Genomic DNA, 22,588 nt, shown 5'->3' on the forward strand with positions numbered 1-22,588 from the left:
GGGGCAGACAGCCCTTTGTGTGGGGAAGGACACAGCCCATTCAGGTGTGTCAGCTACTCCCTCCCATCCTGCCCAGGAAGGCCCATCAGGCTGTGGATGACCCAACCAGTCACACCTTAGCTGCCTTTGTGTGTGGCTGTCGGGAAGGAATGCTCTACAACCCAGCTGTCACCCACCTGGGCATGTATTCAGAGACAGGTGGAATACACCAGATGGTTAAAGTAAGAAAAGGGCAACTTTCTAAAAGTGGCACTTTCAGACTTATAATTTAAAATCTGACTTTTACCATAAATTGTTAGTTTAAATTATAATCCAGAGGCACCAAACCTGGGGGTTCTTATCTCTTCCCAATTGGAAATTACACTTATAAAATGTAATAAGATCATCCCAATGTTATCCTAATGGCAGAGATAGGTCTTGCAGTAATTAAGAGTTTTTCACTACTAGGACATGTAAAACTTAAAAGTACACGTCCTACTTTTTAAATACACTGCACCCAATCCTCGGACTATCTAGGGGTTTTCTTAGGGGTGACTTAGATGTATAAAAAGGAAAGCTTGAGCCTGGCAAGAAAGTACTTTAAAACTGCACACACAGGCTCCACAGTGGCAGGCGTGAGTCATGTTTGAAGAGCTACTGAAGTGGGTGTCACAATCAGTGCTACAGGCCTACCAGAAGTATTTAATTTCCAGGCCTTGGGCACAGGTAGTGCACTTTACTAGGGACGTATAAGTAAATTAAATAAGTCAATTGAGGATAAGCCAATGTTACCATGCTTTAAGCACAGAGCACATGCACTTTAGCACTGGTTAGCAGTGGTCAAGAGCCCACATTCCTAAAGCCAGCAAAAAAGAGGTCAGCAAAACAGGAGGTCTGAAGGCAAAAAAAAGTCAGAGGAAACCATGCGACACGTCCTAGGGTTAACACTGACCAATGGGAAGCAAGGAAACAGTGATGTGGAAGTCAACCAGTAGTAAATAAAGTTAAGTAAATCGCATGCTCTAAGTCTGTTTTAAGATTTTTTTTTTTTTTTTTTTTTTTAGAATAGCTTTTCACCGACAGAGCATGCATGCTATAGGTGAAACCCAAAAAAGGAGGGTGAAGTTTGAGAAGGATATTTGAGAGTTCATAGTAGTCACGATGGTTTGGGATGAGTCAGAGACAGGAGGGATGAGACAAAGCTTAAACAACACTACATAGTCTTCTAGCTTTTTAATGTCCTATTAATGGGAGAGGGCTCATACTTATGCCTTGAGTACTAACTATGCCCATGAATTTTAATAGCATGTTACTGGACTAGTATATTCCCAGCCATAACTGTCTCAGTAAACTACACCAGTGAGTGCACATGCTGCCTAGTGATGTCGTGGTCAGTTATGTACGATCTTGCAAGGATAGTTACAAACTGTCTCCATGTTATGTGGTTCTTCTTTAGCCTGGCCTTCTTTTTAGCCAACAGCACATTTCATTCTGGAAACTGTAGTTTCCTCTTGTCATATTGTAAGTATGCGCCAGCACAGAAAGCAACATTAGCTTAGAAACCAATACTGGCTGAAGGAGATCCTCATGATTCTAAGGGAATGGGCAGTTGCATAAGAGTGCTATTATGTTTGTTATATTATAAGCTACTCCAAGAGCTGCATACCTTCCCAATAGCTTCATGACGCTATAAAAGAATAAGATAGATCTTGAAGGGGAATAGTACACAGTTTCCAGGGCTATTTGAAGAGCCAGTGTTTACTATGAATTGAACGAGTGGCACGTTACTGGTACACCCGTAAGAAAGCTGCACAGTTCCACAAGTATTGATACTAGTGCCAAATGATACCGCCCACTGTTTCTGAGTGTTGTAAATAACAAGTGGTATTGATAAAGCCAAGAGGTCAAGACTTGGCATGCTGGTGTGATGGGCAATTTTGTTATTTTTTTCCTGCAAGCATATGCCATAAACATTTTTTTTACCAGATCAACATCTGAGACGGATGAGATGATTATTATCATGGCTTGATAAAGTTCAATTTTAATGTCTATTCAAATTGAAAATATAGACTGGGTGATGTTTGAAAAGTTATGCTGGACAATAAAACCAACACTCTTGTTGAAGGACTAGTGCACAATGTCACTGGAATGAAGCTATGTCCTTCCTGACATGGCTATGTGCAGTGGAATACACCAAGTGTTTTAAGAGAAACAGATGGTTTGGGGATGAAAAGACCTGGCAGGGAGAGGCATAAGTAACACCCTGTTCTGATTCTACAGCAATTAAATATAATCAAGCATTGGCAGTGTCCATTGCTTTGGCTCGAGTAGTCAAAACGCTTTCACCAAGTCTCACTAACATGTAACACAGGTGTAGTATAGGCAAATGTAGTGTAAGCCTCCCGCCACGCAAGTAACATGTTAATGATAGGGGGCAGGAGTGCAAAGTTACCTAACACACATACAGAACAAGTAAACACAAGTGGCAGCTGTGCACACTTCCTCGCAGACACAGGACAGGTACAAAATATCACAGAAGTGCAAACTTCTTTTATACACATAGAACCATTACAAAAGAGGCAGCGTCAGAGCACGCTTTCTCATACACAGAGAACAGGTACAGAATATGCTGCAACAGTGCAGGTGTCTTTTATACACATAGAACCATTACAACAAATGCAGCGTCAGTAAACACTTCCTCATAGACAAATAACAGGTATGGCACAGATAGCCGATTAAGCTGTAAACTTGCCCGAACATATGAACAGGTAAACACAGTAGCAGTGCATGCTTCCTCACACACAAATAATAGGTACAGCATGGATAGTAGAAGGCTCCTCCAAAACATACACCATGGGTAAACACAGGTACTACTGTGCTTACTCTGTCGCACACACAGAACAGGTATATCATGTGCAGCAGCAGTGGAAGCTTCAGTCAGTGTCTCGTCGTGCACGAGTATGTTTGTTTGGTGTGTTGAACACTTCTCAACCTTTTGCAGCGTGTTGGAGGACGAGATTAAACATATGGTCACATGCATGTCGATATCCGCAAATTCAGTGGGAGATCCATATTTTTTTAGTTAAAATATTAGGATTTTTGCTTTTCTTCTGCTTAGTTGAACTCCTAGGTTTAGAACACACTACACCGATATTTTGTCCCTCAATATTGTAACAATACTCTGTCCCGTCGATATCATGGATTCAATGTCCCCAGCCTACACCTGTAAGAGTGCTATTCAGTTAAAAGCTTTAGTTAGAACTGCAGCCAAGTCTCTAGTTCTCAGCAGGCATGTCAAACTTTTGTGGGGCGATGGGTCAACAATTTCTGTAGCCCTCTTTAATTTCTGATCAAAGGAGCAGATTATAATTAAGAAACCGTGCTTCTTAATTATAAGCGATCATTATAAGCTTAAACACTTCCTCATAGACACATAACAGGTACAGCACAGACAGCAAAGATTATAAGCGATGTTATCATGCAATGCGAGTGTCTGATACTGTGTGAGGGGTGGTAGTCTACAAGGTGAATACTGGAATATTGTGATACCTTAACACTGCAGCCAAACGGGATGGGGCAAAATAGCGAAGGCAGGTGCATATACGGTAGTATATATATTTGACATTCCAAACAATACGCCCACGCACCCTTAGACATACAAACACACACACACATATATATATATATATATATATATATATATACAGGGAGTGCAGAATTATTAGGCAAGTTGTATTTTTGAGGATTCATTTTATTATTGAACAACAACCATGTTCTCAATGAACCCAAAAAACTCATTAATATCAAAGCTGAATATTTTTGGAAGTAGTTTTTAGTTTGTTTTTAGTTTTAGCTATGTTAGGGGGATATCTGTGTGTGCAGGTGACTATTACTGTGCATAATTATTAGGCAACTTAACAAAAAAAAAAATATATACCCATTTCAATTATTTATTATTACCAGTGAAACCAATATAACATCTCAACATTCACAAATATACATTTCTGACATTCAAAAACAAAACAAAAACAAATCAGTGACCAATATAGCCACCTTTCTTTGCAAGGACACTCAAAAGCCTGCCATCCATGGATTCTGTCAGTGTTTTGATCTGTTCACCATCAACATTGCGTGCAGCAGCAACCACAGCCTCCCAGACACTGTTCAGAGAGGTGTACTGTTTTCCCTCCTTGTAAATCTCACATTTGAGGATGGACCACAGGTTCTCAAAGGGGTTCAGATCAGGTGAACAAGGAGGCCATGTCATTAGATTTCCTTCTTTTATACCCTTTCTTGCCAGCCACGCTGTGGACAACTTGGACGCGTGTGATGGAGCATTGTCCTGCATGAAAACATGTTTTTCTTGAAGGATGCAGACTTCTTCCTGTACCACTGCTTGAAGAAGGTGTCTTCCAGGAACTGGCAGTAGGACTGGGAGTTGAGCTTGACTCCATCCTCAACCCGAAAAGGCCCCACAAGCTCATCTTTGATGATACCAGCCCAAACCAGTACTCCACCTCCACCTTGCTGGCGTCTGAGTCGGACTGGAGCTCTCTGCCCTTTACCAATCCAGCCACGGGCCCATCCACCTGGCCCATCAAGACTCACTCTCATTTCATCAGTCCATAAAACCTTAGAAAAATCAGTCTTGAGATATTTCTTGGCCCAGTCTTGACGTTTCAGCTTGTGTGTCTTGTTCAGTGGTGGTCGTCTTTCAGCCTTTCTTACCTTGGCCATGTCTCTGAGTATTGCACACCTTGTGCTTTTGGGCACTCCAGTGATGTTGCAGCTCTGAAATATGGCCAAACTGGTGGCAAGTGGCATCGTGGCAGCTGCACGCTTGACTTTTCTCAGTTCATGGGCAGTTATTTTGCGCCTTGGTTTTTCCACACGCTTCTTGCGACCCTGTTGACTATTTTGAATGAAACGCTTGATTGTTCGATGATCACGCTTCAGAAGCTTTGCAATTTTAAGAGTGCTGCATCCCTCTGCAAGATATCTCACTATTTTTGACTTTTCGGAGCCTGTCAAGTCCTTCTTTTGACCCATTTTGCCAAAGGAAAGGAAGTTGCCTAATAATTATGCACACCTGATATAGGGTGTTGATGTCATTAGACCACACCCCTCCTCATTACAGAGATGCACATCACCTAATATGCTTAATTGGTAGTAGGCTTTCGAGCCTAAACAGCTTGGAGTAAGACAACATGCATAAAGAGGATGATGTGGTCAAAATACTCATTTGCCTAATAATTCTGCACTCCCTGTATATATATATATATATATAAATATATATATATCAATATCATCGTTGTCATCGAGGTACATACATGTGGCGCCAGGTCTAGAAAATCCATACACACCTAAATGTCGACTCCCAGGTCCCCGACCACAATACTAAGGCATCGCAACATTCCCTTCTCGATATTGAGGATCCATACCTTTGTGGCTGTGTGAGAGAATGGGAGAGGAACATAAGGAGAGGAGTGAGGTGGAGAGACGAGGCAGTGGCAAAGAAAGGAGGTAAGCAGAGAGAGCAGTACAATTTCAACTCTATAAACTCCAACTCAAGCAAAGTTAATAGTTGAGATTTATCTAGCAACCCTCCGCTGCAAAGTCCATCTGTACATAAATTCCGATACATCACCTGCGTGGCAAAGGGACTGCAGTGGTCCACAAATGAACCCTAGCAGTGTCTTTTAATCTTCAGTTTGCTTGTCTGTGCTATCCCAAGGTCCATCATTTGTTTTGACCTTCATATACCACTGCATAATTATCCAGTTCTTAAAACTACCCTTTCTCGGAACTAAATACCTTGCAGCAATTGGATTGCTTAAGGTTTAGCCTAACCTTTCCGTAACAGTTAGTGATGTATTAAAGAGGCTAGCCAAAGCATATATAATCACACTGTGTTCTTACTGCCAATAACAATAGTGTTCGTTTGAAAGACAAGACATTTCATTGTAACCACGGATTAAAAACACATAGCTGTATGATAGTTATTTTTAGGTCTGACTTGACAGCACAGGTGTCACCGGACATTATGTCACCAACCTAAACAAGAATTTACAATGCAATGGGTCTCGCGTTTCCTCGAGTTAGAGCTATCAGCGCTGTAAATTCCTAGCTAGACTTTCCTTGCCATATAAATTGAAAGAAAAAAAAGTAAAACAGTTGACGGAAGCAAGTCAATTCAAAGTGCCACGGCCGACATGAGCGCGAGAGTTACTGGCTCCCTGCGTGAATGTCTAGAAAGGATTGCGGCTGGGATGAAAGGCAAACTGAAATAGGAGGAGAGGCCATCACACGCTGTAACAGGAGGAAACCTGTATTGTGTGATGGCCAACAAAAATGTTCACTTAGTGAAATTGCCTGGGAAGGAACTCAGCATACAAAGGAGGGGCATTTCACAAAATGCACCAATACAAATGAAGCATTTATGACTAAAACATCAGTGTAGGAAGTGTAACAGCAAAACATATAGGGCCAGATTTAATAAAAAGCGGTGCAGCGAGGTTCATGGCCTTTTGCTTTTTCCATGTGTGCTGCAAAATCCAGCATTCATGGAAAAAGCAAAAACGAGAAGAAATAAAAGTATTCCCCCTCATGGGCCATGCTAATGCCACAGCATTAGATTTTGGCGATGCCACAGATTTACGCCTTCTTGTAAATCTGGGCCAGTATGTTATATTTATGGTTTGTGGGAGTAATAAAAAAATGACCTGTTTACCCAAATCAAAACCTATTACTGGTGACTTGTTACTGATTCGGTTGAGTTTGAGGTTACACTGCACATAATTATCCTCCGTGCCAGTTGTCACCCCCACTGTACTCATACTCAAACCCGCTCACACCACAACTACCATCAGATTCCCCTGCGCCACCCCGCGTGCAGTTCTCACATGAAAATGGTTAAACATTGCCCGGGACTTAAATCACCATGAAGCTTCCTAATCTGATTTTTTTTTTTAGAAAGCTCAACGGGCGAGGAAAGAAAAGAAGATCCAAAAAAGTGATGCAATAAGTCCGCATTTAAATACGTTATCTTTGCTTGCTCTGGGTGATTTATGGCTTTCCAAAATCGTCTCAAGCAGCCTTCCGAGCCCAGTCAACCTAAGGCCCAGTTTATCAGCCCACATCTGGACTTTTTTGCAAAGTGGTAATTTGAAACCTCGAGCTGGGCCATTTGAATCAGAGGAGCTGCTTCTCTCCCAGACTGCTTCATGGGAACATTCTTTCGTGGTTCAAAAAGGGAACATTCAGGCAGACACAGAGGAAAGAATATGGTCTGGAACAGCTGAAAAGCCAAGGGAGGGGGAGGCGGCGTGGTGGAAGAAGGGGAAAGGGGAAAGTGGGCAGGGGGAGGGACGCGCAGAGAAGAGAGGGTGAGAGGAGATGCAGGAAATAAATGGAGAAAGGGGCAAGAGAGGGGATCCAGGGAGGCACGCAGAGGGACTTGATGGGGCGAGAGAGACAGGGAGGACTGTGGAAAAAAGAAAGACCATTTCTGGAGAGACGGAGAAACTGGAAAACTGAGAAGAGAGGTCAACTAAGTAGCAATTTCAGAAGCTCTAAGAGGGCTAGCTTGACGGCAACTGGATCTCCCCACAGGGCCACTGGAGCTATGGGGCAAGAGATAACTAAATTGTGAATCAGAATTGACTAAATTATCTGGCAAAATAAGGAAAGTTATGCGACGTAATGCCACACATTTCATAAGAGTATTACTTCATTAATTTTGTTATTTTCAAACAGGCTAACGCTGCGTGGGTAAATGTTTCACGTCATTAGAACCAGTTTAATCATTCGAACAGGGTAACGGAAAGGCCAGTCAGTCTTTGGATTGGGCTTTCCACTATGCGGCAACATGCATAGAGACTGTTGACGATATTTCAGTACATTTTCTCCTGTTTGAGCTACAAACATTTTCGTACAAAAATCTCTAGATTATGTACCAGAGAAGATGGATTATGTGGCAAATCCATAAATATGCGGAAAACATAGCGGAATGGCAAATTGCAGTGGTCCTGCCCTGCAGCAAGGATGCCCTGGTTACCCTGCCTCAGGTTCCCGGCAAGCAGACAGCTGATTGGCGGGGAGCGGGCAGACAGCTGTTGGGCCAGAGGGGCTCTTGAGAGGTAAATTACACAGACTGCGAGTAGAGCAGGCCCAGCAGGAAGGGATTCCCGAGTAGACCGTTCAAGTCACTCAGCTGCATTCATCTAGCATGGCGCAGTCCAAGCATCTCCACGTCCAGACTGTCTCCCAACGTAAGCCACTATGGCCCATATTTATACTTTTTTTGCTCCGCATTTGCCTCACTTTTTGACGCAAAAGCGGCGCAAACGTACAAAATATAACATATTTTGTAAGTTTGCGCCGCTTTTGCGTCACAAAGTGACGCAAATGCGGCACAAAAAAAGTATAAACATGGGCCTATGAGTGTAAACGGGACACGGTCGGGCGCGATGCACGCCGGGAGAGTGGAAACCAAGGGCTCTCTTTCCAGCACACGGTGGCAGTGCTGCACGACGGACTGCAGCACAGTGCTGCACCGCTGCCAGGTAGCTGTTAACACAGCAAAGTGTGGCAAATAAAAGGCACGTGTGATGCACAGCACGGATGCCCTTGTGAAAGAGGACTCCGCCAAGTCAAGCCCAGCCACACCAGGCATCTCTTCCGTGCATTCAGTGGCCTAGCACAAAATAATGACGCCCCCCACAAAATGTGAAGGGGGAGGAGGGGCTGAGTTTCTCATATATCTGAGATATTCAATGGTCTTTAACTGAAATTCCATGTTTCCAAGACAGTCAAAAAAAATCCTATTCTTTCTCCTCGCAAAGGAAAACTGTCGGTCACAACACTAATTTGGATACAAGGTTAAAGGGATCACGATGTGAACTTGTGCAATCCCAAAATGTAAGGTAATCAAAAGTAACTATTATCAACTAAAGTTGCACGCAGACAAACTAGTAATACTACTTTTCAGGAAGACATGGGGCAATTTATACCTCCGTGATGCAGAGGTTAAAAAAAAAACCTTCTGTTTGCAGCTCCGATCCAGCTGTTTACTGGTAACCAAGCACCAAAACCTCTGAGTCCGCTGTTCAGTCTGGCACTGGGAAAAGGAGCTATGCATATGTCGAGACAAAATGCAATAAAAAATTATCTGGCAAAGGTCACATCGAGTGCAAGCTCCTCGTTAGGAATTCAGGACTAAACGCTGAAAAATGCAAACAAAGAACCAGGATGGCATGAGCTGTGTAGAAATAACACATTTAAACAAGTATGTTAAGCGCTCGACTTCTGCCAAGCGAGATCGCGCTTGTAAATTAGAGAAAAAAAAGTCCACGAGCCCGATGGAAAACAGCGAGCCTCGCATGTTTTCTGTACTTGGTCGCTGCGCTCGAGGAGGGCTAGCCACCGGAAAAGGCATGACATATGCTTGCCTTCGACTAATGAAAGCAAGCAGATTTTATTAGGGAAGCCCACAAACCAATAAAAAACACTGACGTGAAGATGACAGGGCTCCGAGCCCTTTTCTAAATACAAAAGAGTCTGTAAAAAACGGTAAACTTTGCACTTGTATAGCGCACTACTCACTCGTTAGGGTCTCAAGGCGCTGTACTCATACCGCTATGGAACCCCTCCTGGCTTTGCCCTGTGAGGTGCCCACTGCTGGGCACCCCCAGGGTGAAGCCAGGCATCCAAGCGCTGTTGGGGCCGTTGTGGAGATTAAGCAAGCTATTGCCCAGAGTTGCATAGTGGGACTCATTAATTAGATTAGGCACCGAGGCAAGAATTATCTGGTCCAAGGGAATTGAGCCCAAGACCTGCCGAAGCGGGACTTGAACCCTGGTCTTGAGCCAGATCTCTGCTTCCGGGTCTGCCGCTCTAACCATTGTGCCACACTTCATTTTTTTTTTTTTTTTTTTTTTTTTTTTTTTACAGTTTTTACAAAAAGTGCTTGCCTGCATGCAGCTGTCACATTTTGCTTATTTATCTCATTGGCAGAGCTCTAACATTCAGGGGCACACACAATACTGTAATGCTATTAAAGTGTCTTAGATAAATACTTAATTGGGAGTGTGTGTTTTTCTCTGGCAGCAGCACAGATGGGAGGGGGGCAGTCACTAACGTAAGACTGTAAAGTGCAGTGTTGTGTTTGAGAACCCAGGGCTACCCTAATCTGCATGGATTTGTAGGTCTGGCTGGACAGTGCAACTGTCGAATGACCCCACATGATCAACAAAGGAATCTTCAGAGTCCTACGGAGACAGCGGCTCAAGTTCCACCCACATGCCAGTCCTCTTTGTTACATAATCAAACACGGCTGAATGTGTCTGCTTCCACTAAAAAGGCTACTTGTTTAGCACTTTTTGGCTTGTGGAAAAGTTTATACTCAATACAGCAGGACTGATTAGTTATGGTGGCAAGCTAATGATCATGGCTACAGGTCTGCGTTGTTTATTATGAAATGTTATGATAAAGGCACTAGAACACATTTACAGTAAAAAACATATTAAAGCAGACAGGCATTTAAGTTTGGATTGGTATTCTTCTAAACTGAAGCCTATAGATCAATATTTTGTTATATGGAATCTTACAGATTGCCATAGTAGGCAATGGTTTTGGTGTTGTCCACTCACTTTGACCAACCCTGGATATAAGACCGTTTGCTCTGTGAGAATTCTTGTTATGCCTTTTCAGGAGAGAGAGTATTTTGCCAACTGTAATTTTTTTTAATACATTTCAACTTTTTCTGACTGTGTGTCTGGTGGTTGTCTTGTGGAAATGTTTATGCTCAAAACTGTATGCCTGAGCTGGTTATGGTGGCAAGTAATATGCCTGTTTAGTGCACTGGAAATGTTATGTCCGATGCCATATGTCTGGCCTAATTATTATGAAAAATTATGACAAACAGTTGATTGCTATTACATTATATTCCAAGCTCACAGATTGCCATAGTAGGCAAATCAGCCAACCCTACGGTTTTCACTGTGATTATCTTGTTATTCTGTTTGTTGAGAGAGATTGTATATTGTTCTGCAAGCTATGCTTGTCTACATTTTTGTAATCGTATAACTGTATACTTCGTGATGTATGCCAGTTAGGTGCACTTGAATAGGTCAGTGTAAAGCCAATGTTGAACAGTAAGGGATCATCGGGAATAGTCATGCCAGATTTTATAGGTTTCATCTGTTTGTTACGAAACAATATGACTAAGCCAGTAGGCCTGACCTACTTATTGTCAAAAGCATGCATTAAAACCCTAGGATTTTAAGGATGGGTTGTATTACACTGTGCTAAAGCCTGTATGCAGGTTATTTGTTCCCTTGAATTTCATATCATCACAGTACGGTAAGGTTTGGTGTCTGTGATCCACCAGAACAAACTGTGGAAACATGTTATGCACTACAAAGCCCTTAGTGGGATCTGTTAGGAGAGCTAGTAGTTTGCTTTGCCAATTGTAAATTTGTAAACATTTGTACATTTATGACTGTATGCCAGATGGTTTCTTTGTGGAAAGCTTATGCTCAGTACAATTTGTTATGGTGACAACACAATGATAAATGCTACATCCCTAGCTTATTATTATGAAAAATACCAATAAAACTATTAGGCCTGACATATTGATTTTGAAAAGAATATGTTAAAGTCAATAGGCATTTAAAGGTGGATCATTATTATTAAGAATTAATGCCTACTGATCTGTCTTTTGTTACATGGAATCTCACTGATTACCTTAGTAGGAAAGGGGTTTGGTGTTCGTTACCCCAACAAATCACAAGTATAGAAGGTTTTCACTGTGAGAATCGTTTTTAAATCATATAAGGAAAGACAGTATTTGGCTTTGCCGGCTGTAATTTGTATACATTTATCATTTTATGACTGTATGCCTGCTGGTTGCCTTGTGAGGACACTTACAATCACTACAGAGGACCTGTTGGTTATGATGGCAAGCCAATTATGACAGCTATAGGCTTAATTGGTGTCCAGAAAAGAAAATAAGTTACCTGTAACTGCAGTTCCCTAGTACTGGAATCTCTCGGGATTCACATGCTTGAATCATAGCCCACCATCGAAATGGGCTTTCTCTGGTAACATAAAACAGAAATACAAAGCTAAATATATATATCTATATAACATGAAGGCCTTAGGCCCTTCTATTGAGCAACCTATCACAGTCTATTTAAAAAAAAAAGACCAACCCTATCTATTTGCCAATCAAGCTGCATCACTCTCTAGTTCATTCCTGAGAGGAGCTCCAGTCCCTCAGTATTTCCATAGCACAAGTGGAGGGGAACCATAAAATAGGAGGGAAAGGTGAGCTTCCACAGGGAGGAGGGTAGGCTGCATGTGAACCTATGTAAGATTCCAAGACTGGAAACTACAGTTACAGGTAAGTAACTTATTTTCTAACTCCAGTATTGGAACTTTCATTGATTCACACACTTGCATCAGAATAGTACGGAGTCTTAAGGGCACATTGTTATATGAGAAGTACAGCATACCAATCTCATCAATTATCACATAGGAAAATGTATGCTAAAACATATTATTTAATATTAACTCTGTACTTAAGTCATGAAGTGTGGCTATACGTATAAAACATTCTCATACTGAAATAGCAAATAGAAAAAAATATATAACATCTTTAAAGCAAAGTATTAAACTAGAAAGAAGGATGGTGGGAGGAAATGGTGTCTCACCTTTACCGAAAAAGATGTCAGAAGACTGCTTGGCTCACTGCAATATCACCTTCTGGGGTGGTGTCCAAACAGTAGTGCTGTGTAGAGGTGTGGATACTCTTCCGGGTAGCTGCTCTGATTTTGTGGAGTGGGAATGAACCGAAGTCTGTAGTAGTTTTCCTGCTGCCTTGTGACAAAATCTTATTCCAGCAGCCATCCATCTAGATATTCCCTGTTTGGAAAGGGGTTGCACTTTCCTTGGTGCGCTATACGCCACACATAATTGGTTAGACCTACAAAAAGCCATTGTTCTGTCTATGTAGAATTTGATGCATCGCTTGTATCAAAAGAATGATGAGCCTTTTCGGCTAGTGTTGAAAGATTTGGAAAGAAAGCCTTTAAGATCAAGGGTTAATTGAGATGGAAGTCCAAAGGGACCTTGGGAATGAACTTTGGATTTGTGCGAAGAATTACTCCTGAATAGCGAGAGCTTGGATTTCGCTGGCATGCCTGGCTGATAGTGCCACCAGAACATCAGCCTTCCAAGACAGGTACTTTAACTCTGATCTGTGAATACGCTCAAAAGGATGTTTCATAAGCTGTGTCAGTACTGTGTTTAGATGCCAAGATGGAGGTGGAGGTCTGAATGGAGGGGAAAAATCTAAATAGGCTCTTGAAAAACTGCCTAATAAGTCTGGGAGACCTGGGAGATCTTCTAAACATGGATATAGCAGCTAGATGAATTCTGATGGATGCGTGAGCCAAACATGAGCATGCCAAATGTAATAGCTTTGTCAAAATCTGTTCCAGTGATAAGGATCGTGGATGTATGCATTCCTGCTGGCACCATAAGCAAAATCTTTTCCATTTGTGAGAATAGGTTTTGTTCGTACTGTCTGCTATAGCCTTGGAAAGTATCTCTCTACATTCATGTGTGATGTTCAGATAAGCAAATTCACTGTGTTCAGGAGCCAGGCTGGAGGGATTGAGGATCCGGGTGCAGGACCTGGCCGTTGCTCATTGTCAGAAGTTGAGGAGAAACGGTCAGTGGGATGTGAGTTTTCTCTGACAGTCGGAGAAGCTCTGTAAACCATTGTTGGTGAGGCCACCTTGGAGCTATTTAAATTATTCTGCAAGGCCCGTTCTTTATTTTTGTCAGCACCCTTGGAATCAGGGGAATGGGCAGAAAGGTGCAAGATTCCGTATCATGCCATCAAAAATGCATTCCGCCAATATCCTGGATGGTGATGCCAGCTTGCAAAGAACAGGCATTGGGTGTTCTGAGGATGTGCGAAGAGGTCTAGGTTGGGTTTTCCCCACTGCGAGAATATCGGGTTGGTTGTGTCCTGATTCAATTCCCACTCGTGGTACGAGGATCTTAGTCTGCTTAGGGTGTCCGCTATCTTGTTTTGGTTCACTGGGACATGTTCTGCTCTTAGGTGCACTCCATTTCGGATGGACCATTTCCAGATGTCTTGCGACTCTCGTGACAGTGCAAGTGATCTCCTACCTCCTTGTTTGTTTAAGCAGTGCATCGCTTTGGTGTTGTCCATTCGTATGAGAACCGCAGAGTTTTTGAGTCTGAGAAGGAAAGCCTGCAAAGCCAGATATACTGCTTTGAGCTCTAGGAGGTTAATGTGACAGCTCTTGTACAGTTTCTGCCATTTGCCACTGACTAGTAAGCCTTAAAGGTATGCTCCCCAACCCTCCAGGGAAGCGTCTGTGGCAATGATCAACAGAAAGGGTTGAGCGAGGAGTAAAAGGACGACTGACAGGCATGTTTGCAGTGTCCACAGAGACAGACCTTGTATCATAGTTGGAATGACTTTGAAGATATCGTCGAACAAGCCTGTCAACTGCTTCCACTGGAGATCCAATTCTTACTGAAAGGATTGCATTTGAAGTCAACAGTATGGAAGCAGAGAAATGCAAGTAAACATCATTACCAAAAGGGATCTGTATAGACTTACTGAAAGAGACAGTTTTTTTCCTGAATCACCTTTGCCAGTAACATCAGTTTGACTTGTGTTTCTAATGTGGGGCAAGCCTTGTTGTTCATAGTGTTGAGGGTTGCTCCTAGAAAGGTAATAGTCCTTGAAGGCTGAGGATTTGATTTGTTCCAATTAAGGATGAGGCCAAGTTCATTGAATAGGGTTACACAGGCTTTGGTAGATTCCTGCGCAGCTTGTTGTGAGTCCGCTTTTATCAGCCAATCGTCTAAATATGTGATTACTTGATGTCTTGTTGCTGTAGAAAAGCCGCAACAGGTGGCAGACATTTTGTAAATGTTCTTGGGGCTGATTTCAGACTAAAAGGAAGAACTCTGAATTGGAAGGGGCTCCCAGCTACTGTGAAACTCAGGAATATTCTGTGAGACGGATGGATGGGGACGTGAAAATATTCATTTTGCATGTCTAGCGTTGACATATAATCTCCATAGTTTAGTTTTAGGAGAATATCTTGCAACATTACCATGCAGAACGATTGCTTCTTTAGATATTTGTTGAGGTCCCTGAGATCGAAAATAGACCATCATTCCTTCTTTTTCTTTCGAACGTGAAAGAAAAATGGGTAGAACCCATTTCCGTGTTGCATAAGAGGGACTCTTTCATTCACTCCTTTCTGCAACAGGGTGTTGATTTCCAATTTGAGTAGATGAAGGTGTTTAGGAATGGAAATGAGCAGTGGGTTTAATGGTGGGATTGGAGTGAACTCTAGTGTGTGTCCAAATAGAACCAGGTTAGGACCCATTGGTCCGATGTCATCTCTTGCCATTTTACGATGAACTGGTATAGCCTTCCTCCTTTTTCAATGGTGGGGAGAGATGAGTAGCCAGGGCCCGAGGCGTGGGTCTGTTATATGCCACTGTAGGTGGTGGTCGTTGGGAATATTGAGATAGAAACTGTTGAGAGGGGTAGGGGGGATATCTGTACCTTTGGAAGCCTCCTCAGTATGATGGCATTCTCTTTCCTTTAGCTCCACAAAAGGGCAACGTCTTGAATTGTAGAGTTCCCAATGATCTAGCTGTATCTGTGTCTGTTTTAACTTACTGGAGTGCCTCATCTAGATATTTACAGAAAAGTGCCTCTCCATCAAAGGAAAGATCCAGAATTGTATTTTGTACTTCAGGTCTAAAGGAAGTAGCTTTAAGCCAGCCTTCTCTCCCGAATACAGCAGATCAAGCCAGCAGTCTAAACACAGTGGTGGCAATATGCATAGCGTAGTCTATGACTTCCACTAAAGTGCGTTCTCCTTCATGCGGGATCTTCTTTGCCTCTGCCTTTATTCTCTTCTGGGAGCTGGTCTATGTATGGGGCAATGTCAGCCCATAACTGTCGATCTTACCTGCCCAAGACAGCTAAAGAATTTGCTGCTCAAACTGTTAAAGGCGATACTGAAGAAAACCACTTCCCAATGTTATTGAGGCTTCTTTCTTATTTGCTCGGAGCTGCCGAAATTGGGGTGGATGGATTTTTAGATCTTTTTTGGGCTGCCTGTGTGATCACACAACCAGGCTTTGGCACACCAGTCATACAAGCAGGGGCATCTTCTGGTGCCATGTACTTTTAAAAAAAATCAAGATGTGAAAGAACTGGTGTTACAGAAGCCAGATTTTTCATAACTTTCAGGCCCTCTTCCCAGATATAATTTACAATGAACATGGATCTTACACTTTTCTCGAAAGGTTTCTTAAAATCATATAAGAAAAATTCTGTCTCTTTGGTATACATGGGGAGTGCAAATCTCTTAGCTGCTCTTTCCAGCTGTTGTGACATCCCCGATGTCCTCCTGTGGTGAGTCCAATGGGGTAGGCGATGGAGATCATGGTGGAGGTATTAGATATTCATCCATTTCTGTATTTGCTTCACACAATTCTTCTTATGCAGAAGGGCTGTGTGTGTAATGGAGGATGGTAGTGATACAGGTCTCTGTGCTGGCGTAGATGGAGGAGCAACTGGAGACATGGGAATAGCAGTTGTTTGTTGTTGAGAAGTCTGTAATCTGAAAGCATTATCTGTAAGTCTGTGATAAGAGATTCATGGTGTAGTAATACTGTTGCTCATATTCCTCCTCATATTGTTCTTCTTCCTCTTAGCACTTAATGTGCAATTCTGAGGGACTATGTGCAATCCCAGATGGTCCCTCTTCACCAGTGTTCTTCATCTAAAAGATGAGCTAGTATAAAAGGTGTCAGCTTGCTGGGAGAGGTGTGCTCTGGAGTTATAATCTTAGATTTTTGTTTAGAAATTATGTTTGTTGTCGACGGGTGAGTGATTTTCATTTTGAGTGTCATCAGCAGTGTGGTCGCTGATGCGGTCAGCAAAGAGATGGTCATCCAGGATGGAGGCATCATCAGTGTCTTCGATGAGGAGCTTGACGTCAGTTTTCACTGTTGACTGTCTAGTCGTGGACACCTTCGATGTGGGCATCAAAGAGAAAGAAAAGGTGGTAGACAACATAGTGAGTGTGGTTGTCATTGACAATACTGCAGTATATGTTCTCGTCATCGATGGTGGAGTACTCAACAATGGTTTGTCAGCAGAAGGAGCTGAAGCAGCTTTCTTAAAAGAGTGTACCTCTGGTGGAGGTGGAGGCGTTTCAGAAGATGACTTAGAAGCCTTTTTTGAAGAGGTATCCATCACTTTTCTCTATTTTTTTGAAGAGGAGATTTTACCTTTCTGAGGAGATGCTTAAGGGCTGCAACCTTTGTAAGACCCATGAGTAGTCTTTCTTAAAGTTTTTTTGGGCTGCTCAGAGGAAGTGTTTGAATGAGGTGGCTTTTCTCTCGTATGTGATCTCCTAGAAGACCAAGAAGACTCCTCACTGTTTGAGTCCAAAACAAGGTCCTTCATGGACTTAACTTTTGCAGCCAGATTAGCAGTCTTCCCTCTTGATCCTTCAACCCTTTTTGTTGAAAAGGTACGATAAAAAGGTTGGAGAATTGCTCCAATCAAGGAGAAAGAAAATTGCATTTCCAAGATGGGTAAGTTGTAGGGAAAAGGTGTGAAAGATTATAAATATTTTCCAAATAGTGAAAGAATTAGAAATATAATGAATACATTTGATCTATTTGTTCTTGTTTGTTTGTACATGTAAAATGGAATTCAAAATCTTTCAGGATCCTTCGATGAGACATCTTAAACCTGAGGGTGTATATTTATTTGTTTTCCATGTCGAGGTGAGGTGGGAAATATGTGCATGTTCATAACCATGCAATCCAGTTTCAATTAGTTTTAGTTTTTCTTTCATTTTGCCCTGCCTTGGGATCACAGGGGCGTTAAGGTGAGATTGGCTTAAACGAAAAGTTCACAGATACAGTGAGACAGTCTCTTTGTCTACTATGATTCTGCTGACAGTGAAAGCTGACAAACCCAGCATACGTGTTTGGAATTCCCAAGATCCAACTACCAACTTTTAATAAAAGGATGTAACATCCCAAACACCACCTCTGAAGCTCTATCTCTTTGTCTTTAGTTTGGAGAGGTAGGACTCTTATGTTAAGGAACTGTTGACATTGTTAATTCTTCGAGTAGAGCCTAACTTTGAAATACATATTTTATTTGAGCAGGACATGGGTATGAAGGAGACCTAGCTTAAACTGACCAGCTGCTTGAACTGGGAATCAGAGTTCACTGAAAGGAGCCAAGCTCTGTTTGTTTGCTAGTGGGTATAGTCTTATTAAGACTGGTCTGCACAGTCTTATGTTGGATGTCCTGCTCCTCAGTTGCTTCATGATTTTATTTAGAGGGAGTGGTCTAACACGGTTCCCTAGAAAGGATGGGGATGAGGATCTTTGTAATGATGGATGAGGACCTTTGTAATAATGCATGAGGAGCTTATTTAGCTTCTTGGAAGGGCAAAGGGTATTGGGATCCAATGGAAGTAGTGGTATATTTGTTGGCTTCTTGATGGACTTTTTTAATTTTTAAAAACAGAATCACGCTGGTCCTTAGGAATAAACTTTGGTGGGCGCTGCGTGCCATGGACATGCCACTGAATTTCTAGGAATTACTAATCCACTTACATGAGGGCAACAATGTCAGGGCCTGAATGGGGCTATCAGGGAGAACTGACAGAACCTTTTTCCATCTGTAAGGGGGGTACGCCAAGGATGTGTTTTAGCCCAAACTTTATTCTCACTGTTTCTCAATTATGTTTTTTTTTTGTTAGGCTTACCCACTGATGCCCCTACCCTGGCAAGGGTTAGAGTACCCATTCAGTTGTATGTGGACGATACTCTGTTGAGCTCTAAGACACCAAGCGGGTTCCAACGTGCCCTTATAAGCTTTGAAGAATTTTGTACAGCTCACAGATTAGAGATCAGTTCCGCAATGACTACGTTTATGGTTCTTAGAAGGTCAAGTATGGCCAGGTGTAAATTAGACATTGGGGTGGGTGGGGGGGGAGTATAGGGCACATTACTAGAAAAGGAGGATGCTTTTACTTATTTGGGTGTTACTTTGTCTTCAAACCTTGCCTGGAAACCCCAGGTTGATCTAATAACTGCAAAGCAAAAGCAAGTCTCAGGTGCTCTAGCTCCTGTTGTGCAAATCTATGAGGCAAAGCTAGTAGACTCTGTGCTGTACGACTCTGAATTGTGGGGTTTTGCAAATGTATCCTCACTTATTTGTTCTGCAAACCAATTTTGGAGAACTATTGCTTGCCTTCCTGACAGTACTCCCCTGGTGCCGCTAATGTTTGATATAGGTATGAAGCCAATTGTTGATAAAGCCAGCTTCATTCTCTACTATTCTGGAGAAGGTCGTGGTCGGTACCTGAACCTTCACAGTATAGGACAGCACTTAATGAAATGATCGAGGCTGACACTTAAAAAAAAAATCATCTTGCTTACCCAAATCAAAACATTTCTAACCAACATTAACCTGCGATCCCTAAGGGATGATCCATCACTGGTAATAAGTATGTCAGCACAAATGCTAAAAAAGCACTATTGGACTTGGGTTAAGCAGGTGGCTTCACAATTGGCTCATACCTCAAATTTACATGAGAAGTTTACGGATTTTAAAAGCTAGCCTCTCCTGGACCCTTATTGGGATGGTATTAATGTCCCTTTAGACCGCAAGCTATATTTTCAATTTAGAGTTGGCTCACTTCCTCTGGAATCCTTTACTGCTAAGTGGGTCCTTGATAATGTTCTCCTGTGCCCACAGCATGTAAGGCTCACATAGTCAGTTGGCCACGTTTTCTTTGTATGACTAAATTACCTTGCCACCCGTGCTAAATGGATTAAACCCACATGAAAGTTACTTGGGACACAAAATTGTCAGACTGAGCTTAGAATTCTTCAGTCAGACTCAACATCAATATGTGTGCTGTCACCAGTTCCTGGGCTGGATCTGGGTAATTAGAAGCAAGACGTCAAGTTTAACACTGTGGATTAATTGATGCTGTTTGTTTTAACAACTCACTGTATTACTTTAGTTAGTAATGAACTGCTGTAAAATTGATTTATTATTAGTAAGTGTCTTATTATACAGGTTTTAATTATTGTGTTTTTTTCCAGGGGCACTGCGTCGGGTTTTACAATGATATGTTTGCGGAACTTATATGTGTTGTTTTATGTGCTCTTACGACTTTGCTTGTTGAATAAAGCTAATGATGATGAATCCCGCTTTAGGGTTCTGTTTCTAAAAACAAAAACAAAATTGTAACCTTGCCGTAGAGCTCCGCCATATTTGAAGGAGCCGTATGGGAAAGCTACAATGCATCTGACAGTCATTCCAGGCAACGTATTAAATGTCTGCCTGCCTGATGGGTATTTATAACAAGCATTTGCAATGCAACGGGTCTTGCATTTCTCCGAGTTAGAGCTATTAGCAGTTGTAAACTCCCAACCGGACTTTTCTTGCCTCATTAAATGGAAAAAAAACGAGTGCGATCGCGCTGCTAAACAAGCGAGATCGCGCTACGAAAAAAGAGAAAAAGTAGTCCACAAACCAGATGGAAAACAGCAAGCCTCTTATGTTTTCAGTACTTGGTCGCTGCACTCGAGGAGGGCTAACCACCCGAAAAGGCCTGACATATGCATGCCTTCCACTAATGAAAGCAAGCAGATTTTAAAAGGAAAGCCCACGAACCAATGAAAGACACTGACGTGGCATGGGCGGGGCTTCACACCCTTTTCTAACTACTACAGCGTCTCGCAAGCGCATGCTATGGAGGATCAACCCCATGGATTTACCCAAACCTTTGGTTTTGTGGCTGCTCTCTGTCGTTCCTGTTGTACATCGTAAGAATTTGTTTAAAAAAAAATATTAGCTTGAGAATGAAACCTGCAGTGGCAAAATGTGGGCTGATGAATACATGCATCATGACACTACAGTGTCCCCAGCGCTTACATACATCACAGACAACACCCATTTTGAAGTGGTAAAATTTAATAAAACATGCCAAAGTGTATTTTTGTAGAAAAGAGTGACCCAGTAGCATTTGCTTGAGTTAGAACTGTTAATGTTGTAAATTCTTAACTGGACTTTTCTTGCCGCTTAAATTGAAAATGAAAAGTAAAGCAGTTGACATAAGCGAGCCGATTCAAAGCGCCACAGCCAGCAAGAGCGTGAAGGAGACACACAAAAGGAAAAAGAAGTTTGCTCGCAGTCAAACGTATAGGCAAATGTGTAATTATCAATGTAACAGGGTCGATGTCCAAGGCGGTAAACCAAACCGACAAACGTAAAGCATTTACCCCCTGATAACAAAGGGTTTTTGAAAAGCAAGCCAACGAATGAGTGATACTGATGTGCTTGTGGTGGGCGTGGTGAAAAGCCCACAAACTTTACAAGAGGTCAGAGCGCTTGCGCGCTCTTACCTAAAAGCCAAGGTCCAGCACAATAATGTAAAGGAGCAGAGCTTAGGTTAAAAGATGATACAGGCGCTTAAAAAAAGAAAACAGTTCATACCTGAAAATGCCATTTACATTAAACCAGCAGACACACCCACACACCTCACACCTAGCCCCAAACGGTTTTGGGAAAGCCACACATCCAAGTACACTTGTTCAGTTTGAAGCTTGGGTGTAAGGGGCTGACCTATGACAACGCCGAACTTTTACATTGCTCTTTTGTCTGTCCAACTCCACATCCCAGGCTCAGATTTAATTCGAATTTAAACTAAACAGACAGGTATTGATCTTCGAAGGTGACTTTCTCAAAACAGTCTTTAAATTTAAATTAGCACTTGCAGGAAAACTGAAGTCACTCGTAAATCAGACTTTCTTAAGATGAAAGCCAGGCTGTATGAGCAGGTGATTGGAGACTCTTAATTCAGGTTTAAATTACAGTCATATAATCTATTTACAATACCCTATCGTCTAAAAAGCAGAGAGATGTGCATGCTGGAGATTCCACTTGTTCTCCTCGTGAGTGATTCAGACGAGGTGGAAAAGTGGGTGGGCAGGTCCGAGCGCAGGACTGCCTGAATGTGAGACTATTGTAAGAATGCGCTATCACGTGAGTTTCGGTATGTTTGCACTATACAGAATCCACATCTACTGGCTTTGTCAGTGCTAGTTACGGAAGCAGCAGCATCGCAATGAAGAGGTGTTCATCACAGATCAGCATGTTGAGTAATGGGGGTCCTACTGCGAGCGATGGAAGAAGGGATGAGGTTATATGAAGTGGGTGTGACTGGGGACAGCAATGGACTGTAGATTGTATTGTCATTTATATAGCACTTTCCCTACGTCTTGCGAGGCTTAAAGCGCTGGTTTATACATGTATAAGTTACATATGATTACAACTTGAGGAACACAAAGAAAGAAGAACATAAAGGCTAAAAGAAGGCAATCTTCAAAATTATCAGCGTATAAATCTGACGAGATGATTTGCACAAGCGAGGTCAGGTGCCATAATATCCAAAGTATTATTTTAAATATACTTATTTTAAATTAAATCTCA

The 22,588-nt window shown here is 42.2% G+C and overlaps 1 protein-coding gene across 9 annotated transcripts in view; it reads right to left on the reverse strand.

The window, feature by feature from the left end:
* The window catches only part of HMOX2 (heme oxygenase 2), an 815,387-nt gene that overhangs the window by 516,717 nt on the left and 276,082 nt on the right, over positions 1 to 22,588 (reverse strand). The window contains exon 3 of one of the 9 annotated variants that reach the window (XM_069210683.1): positions 5,343 to 5,428. The exons of the other annotated variants lie outside the window; for them this stretch is intronic. Within the exon in view, the coding sequence (XP_069066784.1) occupies positions 5,343 to 5,428 (86 nt within the window). The remainder of the gene's footprint in view (positions 1 to 5,342; positions 5,429 to 22,588) is intronic. 9 annotated transcript variants of the gene reach the window in all.

The sequence above is a fragment of the Pleurodeles waltl genome, chromosome 10 (genome assembly GCF_031143425.1).
Source record: "Pleurodeles waltl isolate 20211129_DDA chromosome 10, aPleWal1.hap1.20221129, whole genome shotgun sequence".
Taxonomy (NCBI): Eukaryota; Metazoa; Chordata; class Amphibia; order Caudata; family Salamandridae; genus Pleurodeles; species Pleurodeles waltl.